At 47.0% G+C, this 20,749-nt stretch overlaps 1 protein-coding gene across 1 annotated transcript; it reads left to right on the top strand.

Moving 5' to 3' along the window:
• The first annotated feature begins 751 nt into the window (after positions 1–751).
• On the top strand, positions 752–19,883 carry LOC149313202 (PR domain zinc finger protein 8-like). Its single transcript, XM_089526262.1, has 4 exons — positions 752–1,144; positions 7,654–7,878; positions 13,018–13,249; positions 16,515–19,883. Exons 1-4 carry the CDS (start codon positions 1,025–1,027, stop codon positions 17,975–17,977), a joined length of 2,040 nt encoding a protein of 679 aa, XP_089382388.1. The 5' UTR covers positions 752–1,024; the 3' UTR covers positions 17,978–19,883.
• The last annotated feature ends 866 nt before the right edge of the window (positions 19,884–20,749 follow it).

The raw sequence follows: 20,749 nt of genomic DNA, 5'->3' as shown, positions 1-20,749 counted from the left end.
TCCTGCTCCAAATGGAGGACCTTTTGGGATTCCTCCTGGGCAGAAGGTGGAAATGGAGGACATGCCCAAAGAAAAGCTACAAACACTGCTAGAAATATAAGTTCATGCTTCTTAGGCCATGACCAAACAAAAACTGCAAAGCACTCTTTGAAACAGAAGTTCATGCTCCTTAGGACTTGACCACCCCCCCCCCCCTGCAAAACACTCCAAAGATTTTTGCAAATCTAAACCCATTCTTCTGAGTCCTGACTCCTGCTCCAGGCGGAGGACGTTTGAGGATTCCTCCTGGACAGAAGATGGACATGGAAGATATGACCAAGTACCAAGCTGCCAAACCCTCCTAGAAAATCTCAGCCCATGCTTCTTTTAGGAGATGACTAAATAAAAGCTGTAGAAAGAAAAGTTCATGCTTCTTAGGACCTGGCCAAACAAAAGCTGCCAAACCCTCCTAGAAACAGAAGTCCCAAGAAGGCGAGCTGCCCATGCTCCCTCCTGAGAGCCGGGTGCTGGCTGGCTGCCTGGGCTGCAGGTGGAGGAGGGCTTGGGGGGCGGTATGCTCCTGGCCGAGAGGGCCCCCTCCAGGCTGGCTTTCCTCCGGAGGGAAGAGCCGCCCAGGAAAGGGTTAAGGCGAGGGGAGGGGAGGTGGGGCTCTCTGGCGTCACTGGGCAGCAGAGCAGGAGAGCCAACAAAAACGGGGGCTCCGGATGCCAGGCAGTCAGTGCCTGGGCTCCATCTGCGCCAGGCTCCTGCCTCTGCCTCCATCCCTCCTTTTCTTCTTCTTCCTCCTCCTCCTCCTCCTCCTCTTCCTCCTCCTCCTCCTCCTCTTTTTCCCCAGATCCCTTGCCCAGCCAGCATCGCCCCACCGCCATGGAAGACAAACACCCCCAATAGCCATTCTCCCCCCCCCTTCCAACAACAACAGCAACATATTGTTATTATTATTATTATTTGGCTGTTTTGTTTCTCCTCCCCCCCCCCCCCACCTCCCCTAAAAAGAAACCAAGAGACTTCGAGGCATCTTTTTATGATTATTCTTATTTTTGGGGCCACTTTTTGCTGGGGATTAATATTTTTGTCCTGCTTTTTTGCAATTCTGTCCCCTTCCCCTTCTGCCTTTAGGATTACAATCCTGACTTTATTCCTGGTAAGTAAGAACAAATATATATATATTATTCAAATGTTGGAGAGAATGCATGCCTTGGGTGGAGAAGGGAAGGGGAAAAACGTTTTAGGGTGGTTTTCTTCTCTTCTTTTGCCCACCGCGACTCCTTGGGTTTTTTTTAATGTCTTGGCACCGAAAGGGAAGGAGGCCCCAAAAAAGGGAGAGAAAGAAGGGAGCGCGGCGATGAAGGAGAGGAGCCCGGGGCATCGGTACAAAGCGGCTTCGGGGATCGGGCGAGAGAGGGCTCCGCTTTGCATTTGGTTGGAATCCGGGGGAGAAAGGAGCAGACAATGAGGGCAAGCAGCCTGGGCTGGGTTTGCTCTTCTTGTCTTTTTCTTTTTTCAGCCAAAAAAAAAAAGAGAAAGAAAGAGAGAGAGAGAGAGAGAGAGAGAACGGATGACAGAAAAGGGCTGAAAGGAGGAATTGATGTTTGCTGGTATTTTTGGAGGAAGAGAAAGACTGAAGTCGTGGGAGGTTGAAAAGGAGGGAAAGCCAGAATGGAGCTTTTAGTCTTTCTCTTTTCTTTTCCTTTTCCCCTCGGTCCCTCCTTCTTTTCTTCTTTCTTTCTTCCTTCCTTCCTATTTTTCCTTCCTCCTTTCCTTCTTTCTTCCCATCTTTCATTCCTTCCTTCCTTCTTCCTTCCTTCTTTCATTCCTTCTTTCTTTCCTCCCTCCCTCCCTTTTTTCTTTCCTCTCTCCTTTCTTTCCTTCCTTCCTGCTTTCTTTACCTCCCTCCCGCCTTCCCTCCCTTCCTTATTACTTTCCTTCCTTCTTTCCGTTTATTATTATTATTACTATTATTATTATATAGCGCTGTAAGTTTTGCACGGCACTTTACGAAATCATTAAACGACATAAAAACCTGCCGATGGTGTACAATGTAAAATCACAAGAGATATAATATACAGCAAACAGGTAATTTATCAGATTAAATACCTGTAAACTATATCCTTCCTTCCGTTTATCCTTCCTTCCTTTCTTCTTTCCTCCTTCCTTTCCTCCTTCTTTCTATCCTTCTTTCCTTCTTTTTATCCTTCTTTCTATCCTTCCTTCTTTTTCTCCTTCCTTCTATCCGCCCTTCCTTCTTTCCTCCCTCTCTTCCTTGTTTCCCCACACACTTTGGAGTTTTGCTCAGTGCCTCCTTTGCTTGCATTATTGTGAGAATTGCCTTTGCTGCTCCTCTTCTTCCCGCGACCACAGCAGCCGACCTCCAGCCCCAACCTTGAAAAAGGAAAACTGGGGAGGGGGGGGGGGAGGATAGAGAGTGATGCAGGCAGGCTGTGTGTGTGAGAGGTGTGTGTGGTGTGTGTATGTAATTCACCCAGACGCCAACCTTCTCCTCTCCAGCAAAGCAAACTCAAATGCGCACAAGCTCCCTCGCATCTCTTTCCTCTCATTGCTCCTTTTCTCCCAGACTGCTTGGTTTTCCTCTTGTGGGGAATGAGAAAGAGATGGACCAGAAAATGAATAGCTAAAGTTGGCACTGGGGGGAAAAAAGTATCTTCCCCCAGCCTTCTTCCTCCCTTTTCGGAAAGCTGTACCTTTGAGAGGGACCCAGAGACTGTGGAAGGTGCTGAGGTTGCAAAGATGTCACTGGGACCAAGATGGGCCAATAAATATCATCATCATCATCATCATCATCATCATCATCATCATCATCATCATCATCATCATCCCAGTTTACATCTCTTTGTTGGCCACCAGCGAGAGCCACCGGCATATTTATTCTATAATAATAATAATAATAATGTCAGCTACATTATTAGGACCCGCTGATTCCTAGAAGGCAACTAACTAGCCACTCACTGGGATATTTGCTTAATAATAATAATAATAATAGGAGCAATCGTCGTAATAATCCCCCTTTCCGGCTCAATGATTAGGACCCGCAACTGGCGTCTCACGGGAATATTTGCTCAATAGGAAGAATAAGAAAAGGAATAGCAGCAAAAGTAATAATAATCTCCCATTTCGGTTTCATTGGGACTCTTTGAGCAAACCACCATTATTTGCCCAATAATAATAATAATAATAATAATGGCAACAGTAATAACAATCTCCAGTTTCGACAAAGTTATTAGGAGTCGTTGATTCCTAGAAGGGCAACTAGCGACTCTCTGGAATATCTTTTTGTCAATAATAATAATAATAATAATAGGAATAGGAATAATAATCTCCCATGTCGGCACAATTAATAGGATCCGCAACTAGGGACCCACTGGAATGTTTTCTCAATAATAATAATAATAATAGCAATAGGAATAATAATCTCCCATATTGGCTAAATTACTATGACCCGCTAATTCTTACAAGGCAACTATCGACTCACTGGAAGGTTTTCTCAATAATAATAACAATAATAACAGCGATAGTAATAATAATCTCCCATTTCGGCTCAGTTCTTGGGACCCACTGATTCCTAGAAAGCAACTGGCGACCCATTGAAACATTGGCTCAATAATAATAACAACAATAATAGCAGCGACAGTAAGAATAATCTCAATTGTTAAGCACTGCTGATAAGATAAGAATTCATTATTCAGTTGTTAGGCAGCGCTTGTTCCATTCCCTCATTAATATTATTGTTATTGTTATTATTATTTTCCCTCCGCACATTGGGCCGACACGAAAAGAATACATCATCGGACGTGAAGATAGAGACGTATTGACTATGGATCAATACTTATTGACTAGGGATCCATCCGAGGCTGCGGTTTAAGCAGTGCCTCTGAGCCTTTAGGATTGATAGGCCTAATCAAAGGCTGCATCCAGATTGGAGCACTGATGCGGTTTGATCCCGCTTTAGCTGCCTTGTCTCAAGGCTAACCCATAGCCTTGAGACAAGGCAGCTAAAGCGGGATCAAACCGCATCAGTGCTCCAATCTGGATGCATCCAACGTCTCTCCGCTTGCAATGCACCCACTGCCCCCCCCATGCCTAACATGCCTCCTCCTCCTCCTCTCAAGAAGCGTGTCGAGGTTAAGAATTAATTACCTTTTGCTGGCTGCGTTTAATTAAAGGCTCCCAGGGAAAGTGAGGGATTATGGTAATGAACAGCCAGACGTTCCCTCTTGGAGGCAAAGGTTGGCTGGCAGAGGAGGTCTGGGACTCCCTTTGCCCTCACCAGCCTGGCAACTGGGGAAGGGATGGAGGCTGGAGGGGGAGAGGTGGCTGAGGAAAAAAGGAGAAAGAGAACCAATCCCTGCTCCAGCATTATAACACCCCTGACAAGTCACACTCTCTCAGCCTCAGAGGAAGGTCGGGGCATGGGTTCTCTCTGAACAAACCTTGCTCAGAAAACCCCAGCATAGGCTTTCCATAAGTCCCAAGTGACTTGGAGGGATCCCCAACAACCAAGGGAAGGGCAGGCAAAGAAGCTCAGGGCTGTTGCAAAACCAGCCTCGAGGAAGAATCCTCCAAGAAGGGCGAGCATGCCCTCCATGTCCTCCTGACCGCAAGGAATGTCAAGAGGTCCTCCATTGGAAGCCTGAGTAAGAAGCATGGATTTATGGTTATACAGGGTTTGCTAGGTACGTCCTCCTTTTCCAGGACATGCCCTACAGTCCAACTTTCTCTCCAGGAGGAATTCCAAACGCTCCTCTTTTTGGACCATTTGGCTCCTGGAAACAATAAATTTAGCTGGGGGGAGTGTCTAATATAAATGCAAAATGCGTGCATTCGTATTCATTTTTGTATTTATATGAGGTGGGTTTTTAAAAAAAGCTTTTATTGTCTGACGTCTTTTATTTTGTAATACCAGTTTGTTTTTGTCGTATGCCCAGGTTGACCAGACATGCCCTCCTTTCCCAGGACATGTCCTCCATTTCCACCTCCTCTCCAGGAGGAATCCCAAAAGGTCCTCCATTCGGAGCATGGCTGAGAAGCAGGAATGTATATTTATATTGAGAGGAGTGTTTTGAGCTTGTAGGTTGGCATGTCCTCCATTTCCTAGGGGAATGCCCTCCATTTTGTGATGCCTGGTCCTCCTTTGCGGTGAGGACCTCTACTCACCCTGGCAAGAGGGCATCCATCCATGCCACCCTGCCATTCTGGACAAGGGAAGCCTAAATCCATGGATTGAGATGCCATCCTTAGGAAAACGAAGTTAGGATAGCTACTACAAGGAGGAAGGAACGTGTGGATCGGGGGTTCCTCTGCCCTACTTTTCCCAGGAAACTTAGGTTCGTGGAGACTTGGACCATCATTGCAAAGGTTCACCTCGGTTAGAAAGGCTGAGAAACGTGGAGGTGGATGGATGGGTGCCTCTAAGTAGGATTCCCTGCTTTAACTATGTTTAAATGATTGTATGTGTCTAAATTCAGGTCATACCTCCTCCACCTCGATCCTTAGGGAGAGAGGGTAAGAAATTATTATTATTATTATTATTATTATTATTATTATTATTAGCAACCAAACCCCCCCAGCGGTAACCAAGAGCCCACTGGAATAATAGTAGTAGTAGCAGCAGCAGCAGCAGCAACCAAACCCCAACGGATACCAAGGGACTACTGCAATAACAATAATAATAATAATAATAATAATAACAAAAGCACCCAAACCCCAGCGGACACCAAGGGCCCACTGCAATACTACTACTAATAATAATTAGCAGCAACAGCCAAACCAAGGGCCCAATGCAATAATAACAATAACAATAACAATAACAATAATTAGCAGCAACAACCAAACCAAGGGCCCACTGCAATAATAATAATAATAATAATAATAGCAATAACTACAATCAAAACCCCAGCGGATACCAAGAGCCTACTGCAATTATTATTACTATTATTATTACCCCCCCCCCCAATCCCATTGTGGGAGAAAGGCAGGCTATAAATCTTTGCAATAAATAAAAAGTATTATTATCATAATCAATGTCATTGTTGTTGTTTTTGTAAGTGTTGTTGTTGTTGTTGCTGCAGTGGGCCCTTAGTATCGGCTGCGGTTTGGTGCCTGGATACACAAGTCCCATGGTCCACAATGACATGTTAAAACGGTGTCCCTTATCCAAAATGACAAAATCAACGTATACATTTTGGGATCTATCTATGCTTGAATCCGTGGATTTAAAAAATCTGTGGATATGGAGGGCTGACTGTACTGTATTAATATTAGTATTATTATTCCTGGGTGGCTCACTCAAGTTTGGCCTCCTTTCCTCCTTCTCTTTTCTTTTCTCCTCCCTCAACATCACCGTCTCCTTCTTCATTCTTCCTCCCTTCCTCATATATTCCTCCTTCCCATGTCGTTTTGTCGTCTGAAACCTCCGACAGGATGATTTGGCTGCATCCGCACTGGAGAAATAACTCGGTTTGGCACCGCTTTAACTCTTTCTGGCTGAAGGCTATGGAATTCTGGGAGTTGGAGTTTGTTGTGGGGCCCAGAGCAGAGCTCTCCTCCGCTCTGGGCCCACAACAAACTCCAACTCCCAGAATTCCATAGCCTTCAGCCAGACAATAAGTTAAAGCGGTGCCAAACCGGGTTATTTCCCCAGTGTGGGTGCAAGGAGTTGAGAGTCAGCCTTGCAGTTCAGATGCCTTTTTGCTTTGGCTTTCCGGGGCTGGTTCTGATGCTTTGGGCTTTTGGATGATCCACATTTTGGGATCTTGTAGATTTGAAAAGTGGGCAGAGAAAGCACCCTCCGATTTCTAAATACGCATTTACTCAGAGGAAACCCGATTCACCGCATGCGACACTCCTTCTGCGTAAAGCCTAAGCTGACATCTCTCCCATTGAAACCAATGTTAGACTTGAGAGCGTTCCGCTTGCATCAAAATTCTTCTTATGATGAAGGTTCATTCATTCTTCCGAGGAAACAGGGCAGAAACACATCTGAATCTTTTGTCCTCTTTAGTGTTGGATCAGGACCCATTCTTAGGCAAGTCACACTCTCTCAGCCTCAGGGGAAGGCAATGACAAACCACCTCTGAATACATCTTACCCAGAAAACTTGAAGATGGGTTTTCTTTTAGGGTCGCCGTGGTGGTTTAGATTAGCAAAGGCAGTATCAGATGCCTACATTTGGGACATCGGATCTCTACATTTGGGATGTAAAGATCTGGGCTATAGGGTGCCTAGATTTGGGGTATAAAGTGCCTAGATTTGAGACACTGGTTGCCTAGATTTGGGGATCTAATTTGGGATATAAAGTGCCTAGATTTGAGACATCGGGTGCCAAGAGTTGGGATATAAAGTACCTAGATTTGGGGTATAGAGTGCCTAAATCCACAGATTTTGGATATAACGTGCCTAGATTTGGGATATACAGTGTCTATATTTGGGATATCGGATTTCTAGATGTGGGGTATAAAGTACCTAGATTTTGGATAGAGAGTGCCTAGATTTGGGACATGAAACGACTATCCCAAGAAACCTTGCCTAGAGAAAAGGCCAGGGTGGCTGGCGTTGGGTCCCGATCCTGGTTCCCAAGGAGCTCTGTGTGTCTTTTCCTGGAGTGACTGGGTTCTCTCTTCTTCTGCTCCTGGGCAGGGAGGGATGGAGGAGAGCGGCGTGCCCCGCGGGGTCTGGGAGGGCGAGGCCAAGGCGGTGCAGCAGTGCCTGACCGACATCTTCACCAGCGTCTACACCACCTGCGACATCCCCGAGAATGCCATCTTCGGGCCCTGCGTCCTCAGCCACACCTCCCTCTACGACAGCATCGCCTTCGTCGCCCTCAAGTCCACCGACAAGAGGACCGTCCCCTATATATTCCGGGTAAGAGCAAGATACCATCTATCATCATCATCATCATCATCATCATCATCATCATAATCATCATCATCATCATCATCAAAATATATATCTATACAATATATATGTGTGTGTGTGTGTGTTTATATATTTATAAAGATTATATATATATATATATATATATATATATATACACACACACTATTATCTATCTCTGATGACCCAGGCACCACATATATATATATATATATATATATATATATATATATATATATAAAACATTATAATATTAATATATAAATATATAAATTTAAATATATAAATATTATTAACATTATATCAATATTTATTGATATAGCGCCATACATGAACAGGGCACTTGACAGACACCATCAATTCAACGTTAAAACCTTGCCAGTGGCGTACTTGGCCGGTCGTCTTCTTCATCTCTCCCAGCTGCATCCGCACTGCAGAAATAACCCACTTTGACCCCGCTTGAACTGCCACGGCGCCACGCTGTGGCATTCTGGGAGAGTCGTTTCTTGGGGCAGCCCCGCACCGGAAAACACAAGTGTACAAGTGAAATACGATCAGATGAAGTCAAACCTTAACGGCAACCAGAGGCTGCATCTACATTGCAGGAATAATGCAGCTTGGCACGGATTTAACTGCCCTGGCTCAATGCTCTGGAATCGTGGAGTTTGTCGTTTTTCGGGACGTTCAGCTTTCTCTGTCCGAGAGCTCTAGTGCCAAAACAAGCTACACTTCCCAGAATGCCATAGCATGGACCCATGGCAGTTCAATTGGGGTCAAACCGGATCATTTCTGCAGTCGATGTCCCCAAAGTCAAAGTTCCACTGTGGTCCCACAACAAACTACAGTTCCCAGAATCTAGGCACCCTATATCCCAAATCTAGGTACTTTATATCCCAAATTCAGGCACTCTGTGACCCAAATCTAGTCACTCTGTATCCCAAATCTAGGCCTCCGATGCAGGCTGACCAGACCTGTCCTCCTTTTCCAGGACAAGTCCTCCATTTCAACCTGCTGTCCAGGAGGAATTTTAAAAACGCCTTCATTTGGAGCATGATTTTAAAAAAAGCAGGAATTGAGATATAGAGGAGTGTTTTGATCTTCTCTTTGGACTTACCTTTTCTAGGAATGTCCTCCATTCTGTGGTGCCTCGTCCTCCTTTGCGGCCCCTCTGCCTCCGATGTCCCAAAAACTAAAGCTCCGAGATCCAAAAAAACCCCAACCCAGTCCAGTGAGGCAGGGAGGGAGAGAAAGGAGGGTCTTTCGAGCTCAGAGCCATCATCGCTGCCCAGCAACTGGGTTTAAAGGGGCTTAAAGGGAAACAATGGGTTTGGCTGGGAATCCGAGGTCGGGGGCCTTGGGATGCCAACTGGCTTAAGCCCAAGGAGTTGGTTTTAACTGGGCTGGGGAGGAGGAACCCACCTACTATATATGCGTGTGCGTGTGTGTATGTTTGTGTATGTGTGTGTATGTGTGTGTATGTGTGTGTGTGTGTGTGCATTATACACACACATAATTTTTATATTTCTTATATTTTTTATATTTCTTATATTTTTTATATTTCTATATATTTTATATATATGATATATTTATACAAATATCTATCTATCATCTATCATCTATATCTATATATAGTATCTATATATAGTATATAGATATAGATAGTAGAGATAGATAGATAGATAGATAGATAGATAGATAGATAGATAGACAGACAGAGAGACAGACAGACATTTGTACAAATATTATATATATGACGGGGAGGGGGTTGGAGATGTCCCATCCATAGGGTCGTCGTTGGTCGAGATCGACTGAAGGCAGTTAACAACAACAAAAAACCTACTATATATATATCACATTCTCTCTCTCTCTCTCTCTCTTTCTCTGTGAGTATATAAATATATTCAAATATATACATATATATGTGTGTTTGCATGTGTTTATTTATATATATATGTGTGTGTGTGTGTATACACACACAAATAGATGATAAATAGATATCTGTGTGTGTATACACACACACACATATATGTAATGTGTGTGTGTATGTGTGTGTGTGGGAGAGAGAGAGAGACAGAGAGAGAGAGAGAGAGAGAGAGAGAAGAACATAGGTCGAAAACACACTGTAGAGATAATCCCGTTTGAGACCGTTTTAACTTCTCTGGCTCGATGCTTGGGAATTCTGGGAACTGTAGTTTTGTGAGCCATTGAACCTTTTCTATGAGAGAGCTCTTGGTGCCACAACATTCCCAGGATTCCTTCGCACTGAACCAAGGCAGTTAAAGCGGTCTCAAGGTGGATTATTTCTGCGGGGTGTTTTGAACCATAATTCATCCGCCAGGGATGAATACTAGAGCTGTGTAGTTTTGTGAGACGCTGAGTCTTCTCTGCCAGAGAGCTCCGGCGCCACAACAAAGTACGATTCCCAGGATTCCATCGCATTGAGCCGGGCAGTTTAAATTGGCTTCAAACCGGTTTATGTCGGCAGTGCGGATGCAGCCATAGTCCAGCACCCAAACCACTACGCGATGCTGCCTCTGCCTCTCTCTCAAGTGTGTGTGTGTGTGTTTGTGTATCAATAATGCATTTATTTATTCGTGGTTTACTTTTGCGAAGGTCGGGCTTTGTATGGGAAATCGCAGGGGAAGGTGTGAACGGATTGTGGGTTGTCAAAGGAAGGTTTAAAGGCTTATTCTAAAGGTGTGTCTGTATCCCACCCCAAAGAAACCCCTTTAATAAAACAAGGGAAGAGTGAGAGGGAAAGGGGCCGCATCCTATAAGACTGGGGTCTCTGAGCCACCTGCAAGAAATGGAGCCACAAAATTAATTTCTTTGGGGATTTGCATTCATCTTGCTCCCAATTTCTCGTCTAACTGGCAGAGGACGAACCCAATCCGACATCTCCTTAATCCGAAGTGGGGGGTGCTGACATTTTATTGGAAGTGAATAAAATATAGAGGGGTCTCTTGTACGAAGAGTCTTCCCCCAGAATTTATCATTGGTTTATCGTTTTATTTCATTTTTTTAATATGTCGCCTTTCTCCCAGAGAAAGGGACCCAAGGCGGATCGCAAAATAAACAAATAAAAATTTAAAAATAACACCTTATAGTAACCTTTTTTAAATAACAGTGAAAACCGACTCTTTAAAAGAGTATAGAATTAACATGTAAAAAAAAACCATACCGAAGTTAAAAACGTAACTAATAACTAAAGAGAAATGAATGCACTTCCTCTTTGTATCCAAAGAAACATCCCTGAAACGAGACCAAGGTGCAAATCGTAGCTTTTCCGGAATGAAATAGGCTCGGTCCTTTGCGTTGAGAAAACAGGAGTCTCCGGGAGTTTCGAGGCACGTGTGAATCGGCACAGTTTGACACGCGTTCCTCCATGATAGAAAGAGAGAAATAGATAGATGATAGAGAGATAGATAGAGAGATAGATAGAGAGATGGTAGATATAAATGATAGATGAGAGAGAGAGAGAGATGATAGAAGAGAGAGATAGGTGTTCGATAGATAATAGAGAGAGAGATGAGAGAGAAATGAGAGATATGAGATGATAGAGAGAGAGAAATGATAGATAGCGAGAGAGAGATGAGAGAGAGAGAAGAAAGAGATGACAGATAGATAGATGGATATGAGATGATAAATAGATAAAAAGAAACCGGGCCAAGCGTGGCTTCCTTTTCCTACAACCGGTATTGAGGGTTGAGAGTTTGTGCCGCGTTTTAAAAGGCAAGAAAAGTCGGGTCTAGCTGCGAGGGCTGCCACCTCCCTGCGGAAAGGAGAATTCCCCTCGGAAGTCTACGAAATCATCCGACACTTCAAGAAACCATTCTTGCTGACCAGCCTCTTCGCGCCGGATTCATAGAGGCTGCCTGCATCCTGTATTTTTTATTCCATTTTATTTTGGGAAGCCAGCGTGGCGCCTTGGAGAGGAGAGGCTGGGTGGGTGGGCTGGATGGATGGATGGATGGATGGATGGATGGATGGATGGATGGATGGATGGAGGGCTCAAGGCCGTCATCCTAAACGAGGCTGGAGCCCAGAGAGGTCGCTGGCTTTCTCTTTCAGCCCCAACTCGCCGGTCCAGAGACAAGGTTGCTTTTAAAAACAATACATGTATTAAAATATATTAAAATGTTTTTTTAAAAAATATTATCTCTATCTTTCTATCATCTATCTATTCATTTATTCATCTGTCTGTCTATCTATCTATTCTCCCCTCTCTCAATCATGTGTCTCTATCATCTATTTATCTGTCATCTCATATCCATCATCTATCTATCTATCTATCTATCTATCTATCTATCTATCTATCTATCATCTCTCGTGTCTCTCTGTCTCTATTATATATATCTCTCTCTCATCTCCCTATCTGTTATCTATTAATCACATATCTATTAATCATCTATCTATTTCTCTCTCTCTCTTCTATCATCTCTCATCTCTCTCTATCATCTATCAATCATCTATCAATCATTTCTCTCTCTCTTTCTATCATCTCCTTATCTATCATCTATCATCTCTCTATCATCTATCTATCTACCCTATCTACCCTATCTACCTATCTATCTATCTATCTATCTATCTATCTATCTATCTATCTATCTATCATTTCTATCTCTTTCTATCTCTCATCTCTCTCTCATCTATCAATCATCTATCATTTCTCTCTCTCTTTCAATCATCTGTGCATCTCGCATCTATCTCTCTATCATCTACCTCTCCATCATCTGTGTATCTATCATCTATCTATCTATCTATCTATCTATCTATCTATCTATCTATCTATCATCTCCCATGGTTACCAGCTATCCTAACCCCAAGGGAGGGCAAGGTACCGCCAAATGTTGGACTTCCAAGAAAAACGTAGGCCATTGCAATATAAAAGCTCTTAACACTCCTACAGTATATAAACCCAATGCTTCTTGGTCAGGCTCCAACTGGGGGACTTTTTGGAGTTCCTGCTGGGCAGAAGGTTGGCATGGAGGACATGTTCTGGAAAAGGAGGCTGTATCTGGTCAGCCTGCTGTATCCAGAAGGAAGCCGGGATGCGGAGTGGAGGGGCGAGGGATCGGCTGGGCATCTCTTGTAACGCTCCTCTCGTTCCTCGTTCCTTCTGGGCAGGTGGACACTTCTGCTGCCAACGGCTCCTCGGAAGGCCTGATGTGGCTGCGCTTGGTCCAGTCCGCCCGAGACAAAGAGGAGCAGAACCTGGAAGCTTACATCAAAAACGGACAGTTGTTTTACCGCTCCCTCCGGAGGATCGCCAAAGATGAGGAACTCCTGGTTTGGTACGGGAAGGAGCTGAGCGAGTTACTCCTCCTGAGCAGCCCCCGGGCCCCCGGCAAGATGAACGGTAGGTCCGCCGCCCCCCGTAAGGACTCTAGCACCCAGCATCCACCCCACGCGGGGGAACAGGAGGGCAAGGAGCTGCAAAAATGGAAGGGGTACCAGAAAACAGGGATCAAAGCTAAAAGGGCTCCTAGAATTAGCCATTCATTCTTCTTGCTCCTGCTCCGAATGGAGGACCTTTTGGGATTCCTCCTGGATAAATTTAAATGTAGTACATCACCAAAGAAAAGTTGCAAAACACTCCTAGAAATATAAATCCATGTTTCTTCGTACAGCTCCAAATGGAGGACTTTTTGGAATTCCTCCTGGATAGAAGGTTGGAATGGAGGACATGTCCTGGAAAAAGAGGGCATCTGGTCACCCTGTATAAAAATAAATTCATGTTTCTTGGTTACGAGGACATTTTGGGATTCCTCCTGGAGGAACATGTCCTGGAAAAGGAGGGCACCTGGGCACCTCGTATAAATATAAATTCATGCTTTTTAGTCATGCTCAAAATGGAGGACCCTGAAATTCCTCCTGGAGAGAAGGTTGGAATGTAGGACATGTTCTGGAAAAGGAGGGCATCTGGTCACCCTGACAAAACAGTGATACCTTTATGGGGCCAACCAAAATGCACCAAATGTATGTCACAAGCTTTCAAAGCTCCACTGGTCTCTTCATCACTAATAATACAGGAGGGGGAAATGATGTTATTCAGAGGCCTGAATTTTATGAAGTTGGTGTTGTTCTGAGTATGGAGGGTTATCTATGGAGGCAAGCAGGAGGGCACCAGAAGAGTTCTGTGGCAGAGGAGGATAAATGTCTCACAAAACTACAATTCCCAGAATTTCATAGCACTGAGCCCTAGAAGTTCAAGTGGTGTCAAACTGGATTATTTCTGCAATGCGAATGCAGGCTAGGGAAGCCTGTGCTACAAATGCCTTTCTCGAAGGCTAGCCTCAAAGGTCCTACAAGATTCCTTCATATTCTTGGAGCTTAGGTATTCTTTCAAATGCCACAGATGTTTATGTCTTTCAGGGAAGCCAAGGAGAAAGTAGGCCATAGGCATCTGGAGGCTAGCCAGTTTCCAGCAGGGGCATCTTTCTGGGATTTAACTTAGGCTAGGATCCTGTGGGAACATGAAGATATAATCATGTTCCATGAATCCAGTTAGTCAGACCTCTCAAAAGAGAACCATTTGGTCTCTAAAATTCCCTGTAGAAATATAATCACTTGTGTTGGTCATTGGGATTTTGGTGAAATACAGAACTCTGTAGATCACAGGACTAAAACCAGTCTATCTGTATATTCAAACAGAACCATATACTGTTCTTCCATTGGCTTGGTGCAGTGATTTCCAAACTTTGGCCCTCCAGGTGTTTTGAAATTCAGTTCTCAGAAGCCCCAACCAGTTTGGTTAACGGTCAGGAATTATGGGAGCTGAAGTCCAAAACATCTGGAGTACCAAGGTTTGGGAACCACAATTGGTTCTCTTTTATGATTTAAACTTCACTTTCCATAATTCCTGACTGTTGGCCAAGTTGGCCAGGGGTTCTGGGAGCTGAAGTCCAAAGCAAATGGACCAAAGGTTGAGAACCACTGAATTAGCTATTACTGAGTTCTTATCCATGGGTTGTGTGTTTTTGCTCTCCTTGATTCACCTTGGATTGTGGTGAATGGGTGGCTTTATTGTTGTGTTGCTTAAAGGGATGATGTTAAAGTTACCCATCAGTCGGGGATCTGGTTCAGTGATGAACTTGGGTCTAGTAAAACCTAGAAGCAGTAGTAGGCCAGCAGACCTTACAGACTTCTGTGATACAAGTCTAAACCACTGGTTCCTAAACTGTGATGCTCCAGAAATTCTTGACTGTTGGCCAAGTTGGCTAGTACTTCTGGGAGTTGAAGTCCAAAACACCTAGAGGACCGAAGATTGGGAATCACTGCTCTAAACTCTTGGTAGGTGGAGGCTTAGCATACCAATAAGAGGTTTTGCAAGGGAGCAGTTTGACATAGGCAAAGATCTTCCAAAGCCCTTTGGATCTATATGCCTTTTGGTGCTAAACCCAACTGTGAGTCCATTGTCCTCCACCATTTAACAAGTTCCCCTGGATTCAATGGAGATATTCCAGTAGGGCCTCCCAATTCAATGAAGCCCTTCCAAAGGTGCTTAACTTAGTAATATTTTGGCTTGCAGTGTTATTGTTGTGTGCCTTCAAGTCAGATTCCTAACTTATGGTGACCCTATTGGATGTACATAAGACTATACTTCATTTGATCTTCAGAAGATCAACTGGTCTTCTGGAAGCAACCTGTGTTGGGTAGTTCAAGTGCAAACAGTTCTTCCAAAGCTCCCCCAGAGGCTAGGATCCGGCAACTAGAGGGGACACGTGAAGTGTGGTTGCAATTGTGTAGGTTTGACACTACTGTGGCCAGAGGTTTGTGGCTTTCCAATTGTGGTTTCCAAAGCCTGAGCCCTTGGTTTCTACTCAGCCTTGGAGATATTTCTCTCCTGCGCAAGGGGGACTTTTTGGTGACTACTAGGCTGCCTCTGCGCTGGAGAAAGAATCTGGTTTGACACCACTTAAACTGCCCTGGCTCTGTGCTCTGCAATTCGAGGAATGGCAGTTGGTTGTGGTACCATAATCAGGTATGACACTACTTGAATTGCCATGGTTCAGTGCTCTGGATTTCTGGGAATGGGAGTTGGTTGTGACACCATAATCTGGTTTGACAACTCCTGAACTCCCATTGCTCAATGCTTCGGAATTTGGGGGATTGTAGTTGATTGTGGCACCAAATAATCTGGTTTGATACCACTTGCGCTGCCCTGGCTCCATGCTATGGCATTCTGGGAATAGGAAAACATGAAGGGGGGATCTGTGTTGGCCATTCAGTAAATTCATACAAAAACCCACCAAACAGTGATACCTTTGTTGGCCAACCAAAATGCACAATATACTCATTGCAAGCTTTGGAAGCTTCACTGGCTTCTTCCTCAGGCAAGATGTTAGAGACCAAACAGGAGACAAAGAGGGCTGCATTCTGTCGTTTCAGTCCTAGTGAAGGTGGCATGGATGGGGAGGGCCTCTTTAGCAGGCTGGCCCCTTCTCCTTCTGGCCATGCGGCCAAGGTGGCTTTGCTCTGGGGCCACCACCAACTCCTTTCCCAGAATGCCATAGCATGGGGCCAGGGCAGTCCGAGGGGTGTGGAAGCGGATCCTTTCCTCTCTTTTGCTGACGTGGGGCTTCTCTCTCTCTGATGCTTCTTCCTTTCTTTCTCCGACGCAGGGGGCCCTCCCTTCTGCTGCCTGGAGTGCAGCCAGCGCTTCCAGTTCGAGTTCCCCTTCGTGGCCCACCTCCGCTTCCGCTGCGCCAAGAGGCTGCCGGGCCACGAGAGCAGCCCCGCCGCCGTCGAGGAAGCCAGCCCCAAAGGCATCAGCAGCCCCAAGGACCCCTCCTCCTCCTCCTCCTCCTCCAAGGGCCACGGCCCGCCGCCGGCCCCCCACCGGACCCCGCACTACCAGCCCTCGGCCGCCCCTTTGGACAAAGCCCCCAAGCCCTCCACCGACTTCCACAACTTGGCCCGGGAACTGGAGAACTCCCGCAGCAACACCTCCACGATGATAAGCAGCGGCGGCAGCAGCAGCGGCGCTTCCCCGAAGAGCCGGGAGCCGTCGGGGCTGAGCCCGGAGCCCCCGCAGGGCCAGGCGAACAAGGCCAAGCGGAGATCCCCGCCGGCGGAGGGCCAGGGGCCCCCGAGGGGCCGCCTGGAGAGGCCCATCCCCTCCTCGCCGAAGGAGGAGCTGGTCTGCACCCCGCAGCAGCACTTCCGTCCGGCCGGCAGCTACTTCGGCCTGGAGGAGGGCAGCCGCCTCTTCGGGCCCCCGAGCCCCGAGACGGGGGAGGCCAAGCGCAGCGCCTTCGTGGAGGTGAAGAAGGCCTCGCGAGGGGCCCTGGAGGGCGAGGAGGAGAAGGAGCGGGGATCCCCGGCGGCGGCGGCGGGCGGCGGCCCACACGGAGACAAGCCCTCCCCGCCGCAGCTGCTGGGGCCTCGCTCGGGGGCCAGCGCCTTCTCGACGGTGCAGAGCTCCAGCGGCAGCGGAGGCGCCGAGGAGAGGAAGAGCGCCTTCTCGCAGCCGGCCAGGGCCAGCTTCGCCGCGGCGGCGGCCTCCTCCTCTTCCTCCTCCTCCTCCTCTTCCTCGACGGCAGCAGTGGCAGCAGCGGCCGCCGCTTCGGCGCACGTCACGCAGCTGGTTCTGGGGCAGAAGCTGAGCGCTTTGGTGGAGAACGGCTGCCCTGGCGGCGTCGAGGGGGCCTCTCGGCTGTACCCGGAGCCCCTGGGGGTCAAGCTGGCAGGCTCCGCGGGGGAGATCGGGGCCGGGGGCGGCGGGGGCGGAGGCGGTCTGCCCAAGCAGAGCCCCTTCCTCTACGCGGCCACCACCTTCTGGCCCAAGAGCTCGGCTGCCGCCGCCGTGGCTCCTCTGCAGCTGCAGGTGCCCTCGGGGCTGACGCTGCTGCCGCCCTCCTTCACCTCGCTGTGTCTCCCGGCGCAGAACTGGTGCGCCAAGTGCAACGCCTCCTTCCGCATGACCTCGGACCTGGTCTACCACATGCGCTCCCACCACAAGAAGGAGTACGCCCTCGAGCCCCTGGTCAAGCGCCGCCGCGAGGAGAAGCTCAAGTGCCCCATCTGCAACGAGGCCTTCCGCGAGAGGCACCACCTCTCCCGCCACATGACCTCCCACAATTGAGCCCCAGCAGACCCCCACCCCCAACACACACACCCGCCCCAGCCCAGACGGGGAGCCCCTGGCCGGATCGAGGGAGGAGAGCCCCATTCCTCACCGGCCTGGAGGGGCCGCTCCGACACTTCAGACTGGTCGAAAGGTCCTCTGCACAACTGGCCAGAGAGGGATGCAGTAGGCTCAGGCCTGCATCCAGGGATGATGGGCTGCAGAGTTCCCAGAATCCGGGGGTCAGATGGGTCCAAATGACCACAGCAGCAGAGCTGTCCAGAAAGGGAGCAGGTCCTGCAGAAGCTCAGGTCCATACCCAAAGCTTCAACGGGGTCAGACGGGTTGAAAAGTCAACTGGAGAACTGGCCCCAAAGAAAGTAGTATGGTCATAGCCATGCGCACACCTGGAAGCATGACTCCAGAAGGGATGTGCTGCATAATTCCCAGAATCCTGGGGCAGACTGGTTTAAGGGAGAAAGAAACTTCATTTCTCAGAGTCCTTGGGGGACCCACTCCAAAGCTTAAACCGGGGTCAAACTGCTTGAAATGTCAGTTGCAGAGGTGGCCAGAAAGAGAGCAGGCCATGCAGTAGGCTCAGGCCCATATCCAAAGCTTCAGCCGGGGTCAGACTAGTTGAAATGTCCAGAGTAGACTTGACCAGCAGCAGGTCATGCAGTACACTCATACATGTCTTGCATGCATCATGTGCTGAATGGTTGCCAGAATCCTTTGGTGGCCTGCTCCAAAGCTTAAACTGGGGTCAGATTGGTTCCGATGACCACAGCAGACCTGGCCAGAAAAGGAGCAGGTCATGCAGTAGGCTCACATCCATGCACACACCTGTAGGCCTGCATCCCAAGATAGGGTATTACATGGTTCCCAGAAGCTGAAACCAGGGCCAAACTGATTTAAGGGAGAAGGAAGCTCAATTTTTCAGAGTCCTGGGTTGGCCTGCTCCAATGCTTAAACCAGGGTCAGACTGGTTTAAATGCCCCTAGCAGAGCTGACTAGATAAGGAAAAGGTCATGTAGTATTTCATAGCCATGAACTCACCTGTAGGCCTGCATCCAGGGATAGTATGCTGCATGGTTCCCAGAATCCTTTGGTGGCCAACTCTAACACTTAAAACAGGGGTCAAAGTGGTTTAACAGAGAGGAACACTCCTTTTCTCAGAGTCCTGTGACAGCCCAGCCCCAAAGCTTAAACCTGGATCAGACCAGTTTAAGGGACTGGTTCCTTTCTCAGAATCCTTTGGTGGCCTGTTCGAAAGCTTAAACTGGTTGAAATGTCAACTCACTAGCTGACCATAAAGGGAGCAAGTCATGCAGTATGCTCATAGCCAGGCATGCATCAGTAGGCCTGCATCCCTGGATGGTGTGCTGCATGGTGTGGTGGAGTCTCCTCCTTTGGAGGTTTTTCATCTGAGGCTGGGTGGCTATCTGCCCAGAGAGCTTTGATGGTGTCTTCCTGCGTGACAGAAGAGAGTTGGATTGCATGGCCCTTGAGGGGGGTCAACTCTAGCATTCTCTAGGATTCACAGCTCTAGGATTCTAAGATTCACAGGCAGCCAGGAATCAATACACCAAGATGTCCCCATCATCAGTGGACACTGAAAGGCAAACACACACATGCTCCCCACCAGGTCTGGAGTGGCTTCCTAAATTTCAACCTTGTTTCAACAGAGTGTTAAATAAGTGCCCAGGAGGAAGTAAATGAAAGTAGGCCATAAGGAAGTGGTGGGTTGTAACTGCTGCAGAGCTGCCTCTTTGATTTTAACACCAGAGTCCACCAAACCCTTGTGGCCTACTTTCATTGACTTCAAGTGAAAAAGAAAACCTACAATCTGGTTTTGGGCCAGCAGCAATATGCCTGCATTTTATTTGACTTAATCAACCTGCTTTAATTAAATCAAATAATTAAATTTAAATTTTAAAAATGCTGAACTTTCCCTTGAGTAGCCAGAGAATCCCTGGAAGTTTCTATCAGATGCAGCTTGAGAATGCCTTATCCATTCTGAGACTCTAGCCCTGAAATCATCTAATATAGGTTCTGGAATGGGACTGTTTAGACCCAAGAAACAGGGCTGCATGCCTGTAATCCTATATGTGCAGACATTAAATTCTTTGGGAATTCTTTAACAACATGCCTGGACTAGATAGATGGTTTAGACCAGTGATTCCCAAACTCTGGCCTTCCACATGCTTTGGACTTTGGTTCCCAGATCCCAGATTATTGGCATGATGGCTGAGGCTTCTGTGACCTGAAGTCCAAAACACCTGGAGGACCAGAGTTTGGGAATCACCGGTTTAGACTGTTGTCTCTAGAAGTTTTCCAGATAAGCCCATCTCTGGTTATGAGCTTCACACTCACTTGAAGCCACTGAGAAAATAATCCACTGAAATGAAGGGTAGGGAAAATGCTGGTGGGTCGTACTTAGCACAGTCAATGACATTGGATGGTAGGTAGTCAGACATCATGAATCAAGTGAAATCCAAAGTTTCTGGGAATCCTGGGATTTGAGGTTTTACAAGGTCTCACAAAACCCCAGGATTCTGTAGGAAGGAGCCAGGGCAGCTAAAGTTGTGTCCAACTGCATTATTTCTACAGTGCAGATGCACCCCCAGATTAAGAAGGGGACATGGGAAGGGGCTGGAAGCAATGCTTTTCTTTCAGGGTCACCCCCTTAGCCTTCAGGACTAGTCAGGAAGATCCAGAGCTAAATCAGGTGTGTTTCAACCCCTTGTTCCCCTGTAAATGAAGGTGAAATGACTACCAACCTGTCTTTTT

This window comes from Sceloporus occidentalis, unplaced genomic scaffold (genome assembly GCF_023333645.1).
Source record: "Sceloporus occidentalis isolate IW3139 unplaced genomic scaffold, rSceOcc1.0.p SCAF_5, whole genome shotgun sequence".
Lineage (NCBI taxonomy): Eukaryota > Metazoa > Chordata > Lepidosauria > Squamata > Phrynosomatidae > Sceloporus > Sceloporus occidentalis.
The sequence above is the reverse complement of the archived record's forward strand: the minus strand, read 5'-3'. Positions and strand labels throughout refer to the sequence as shown.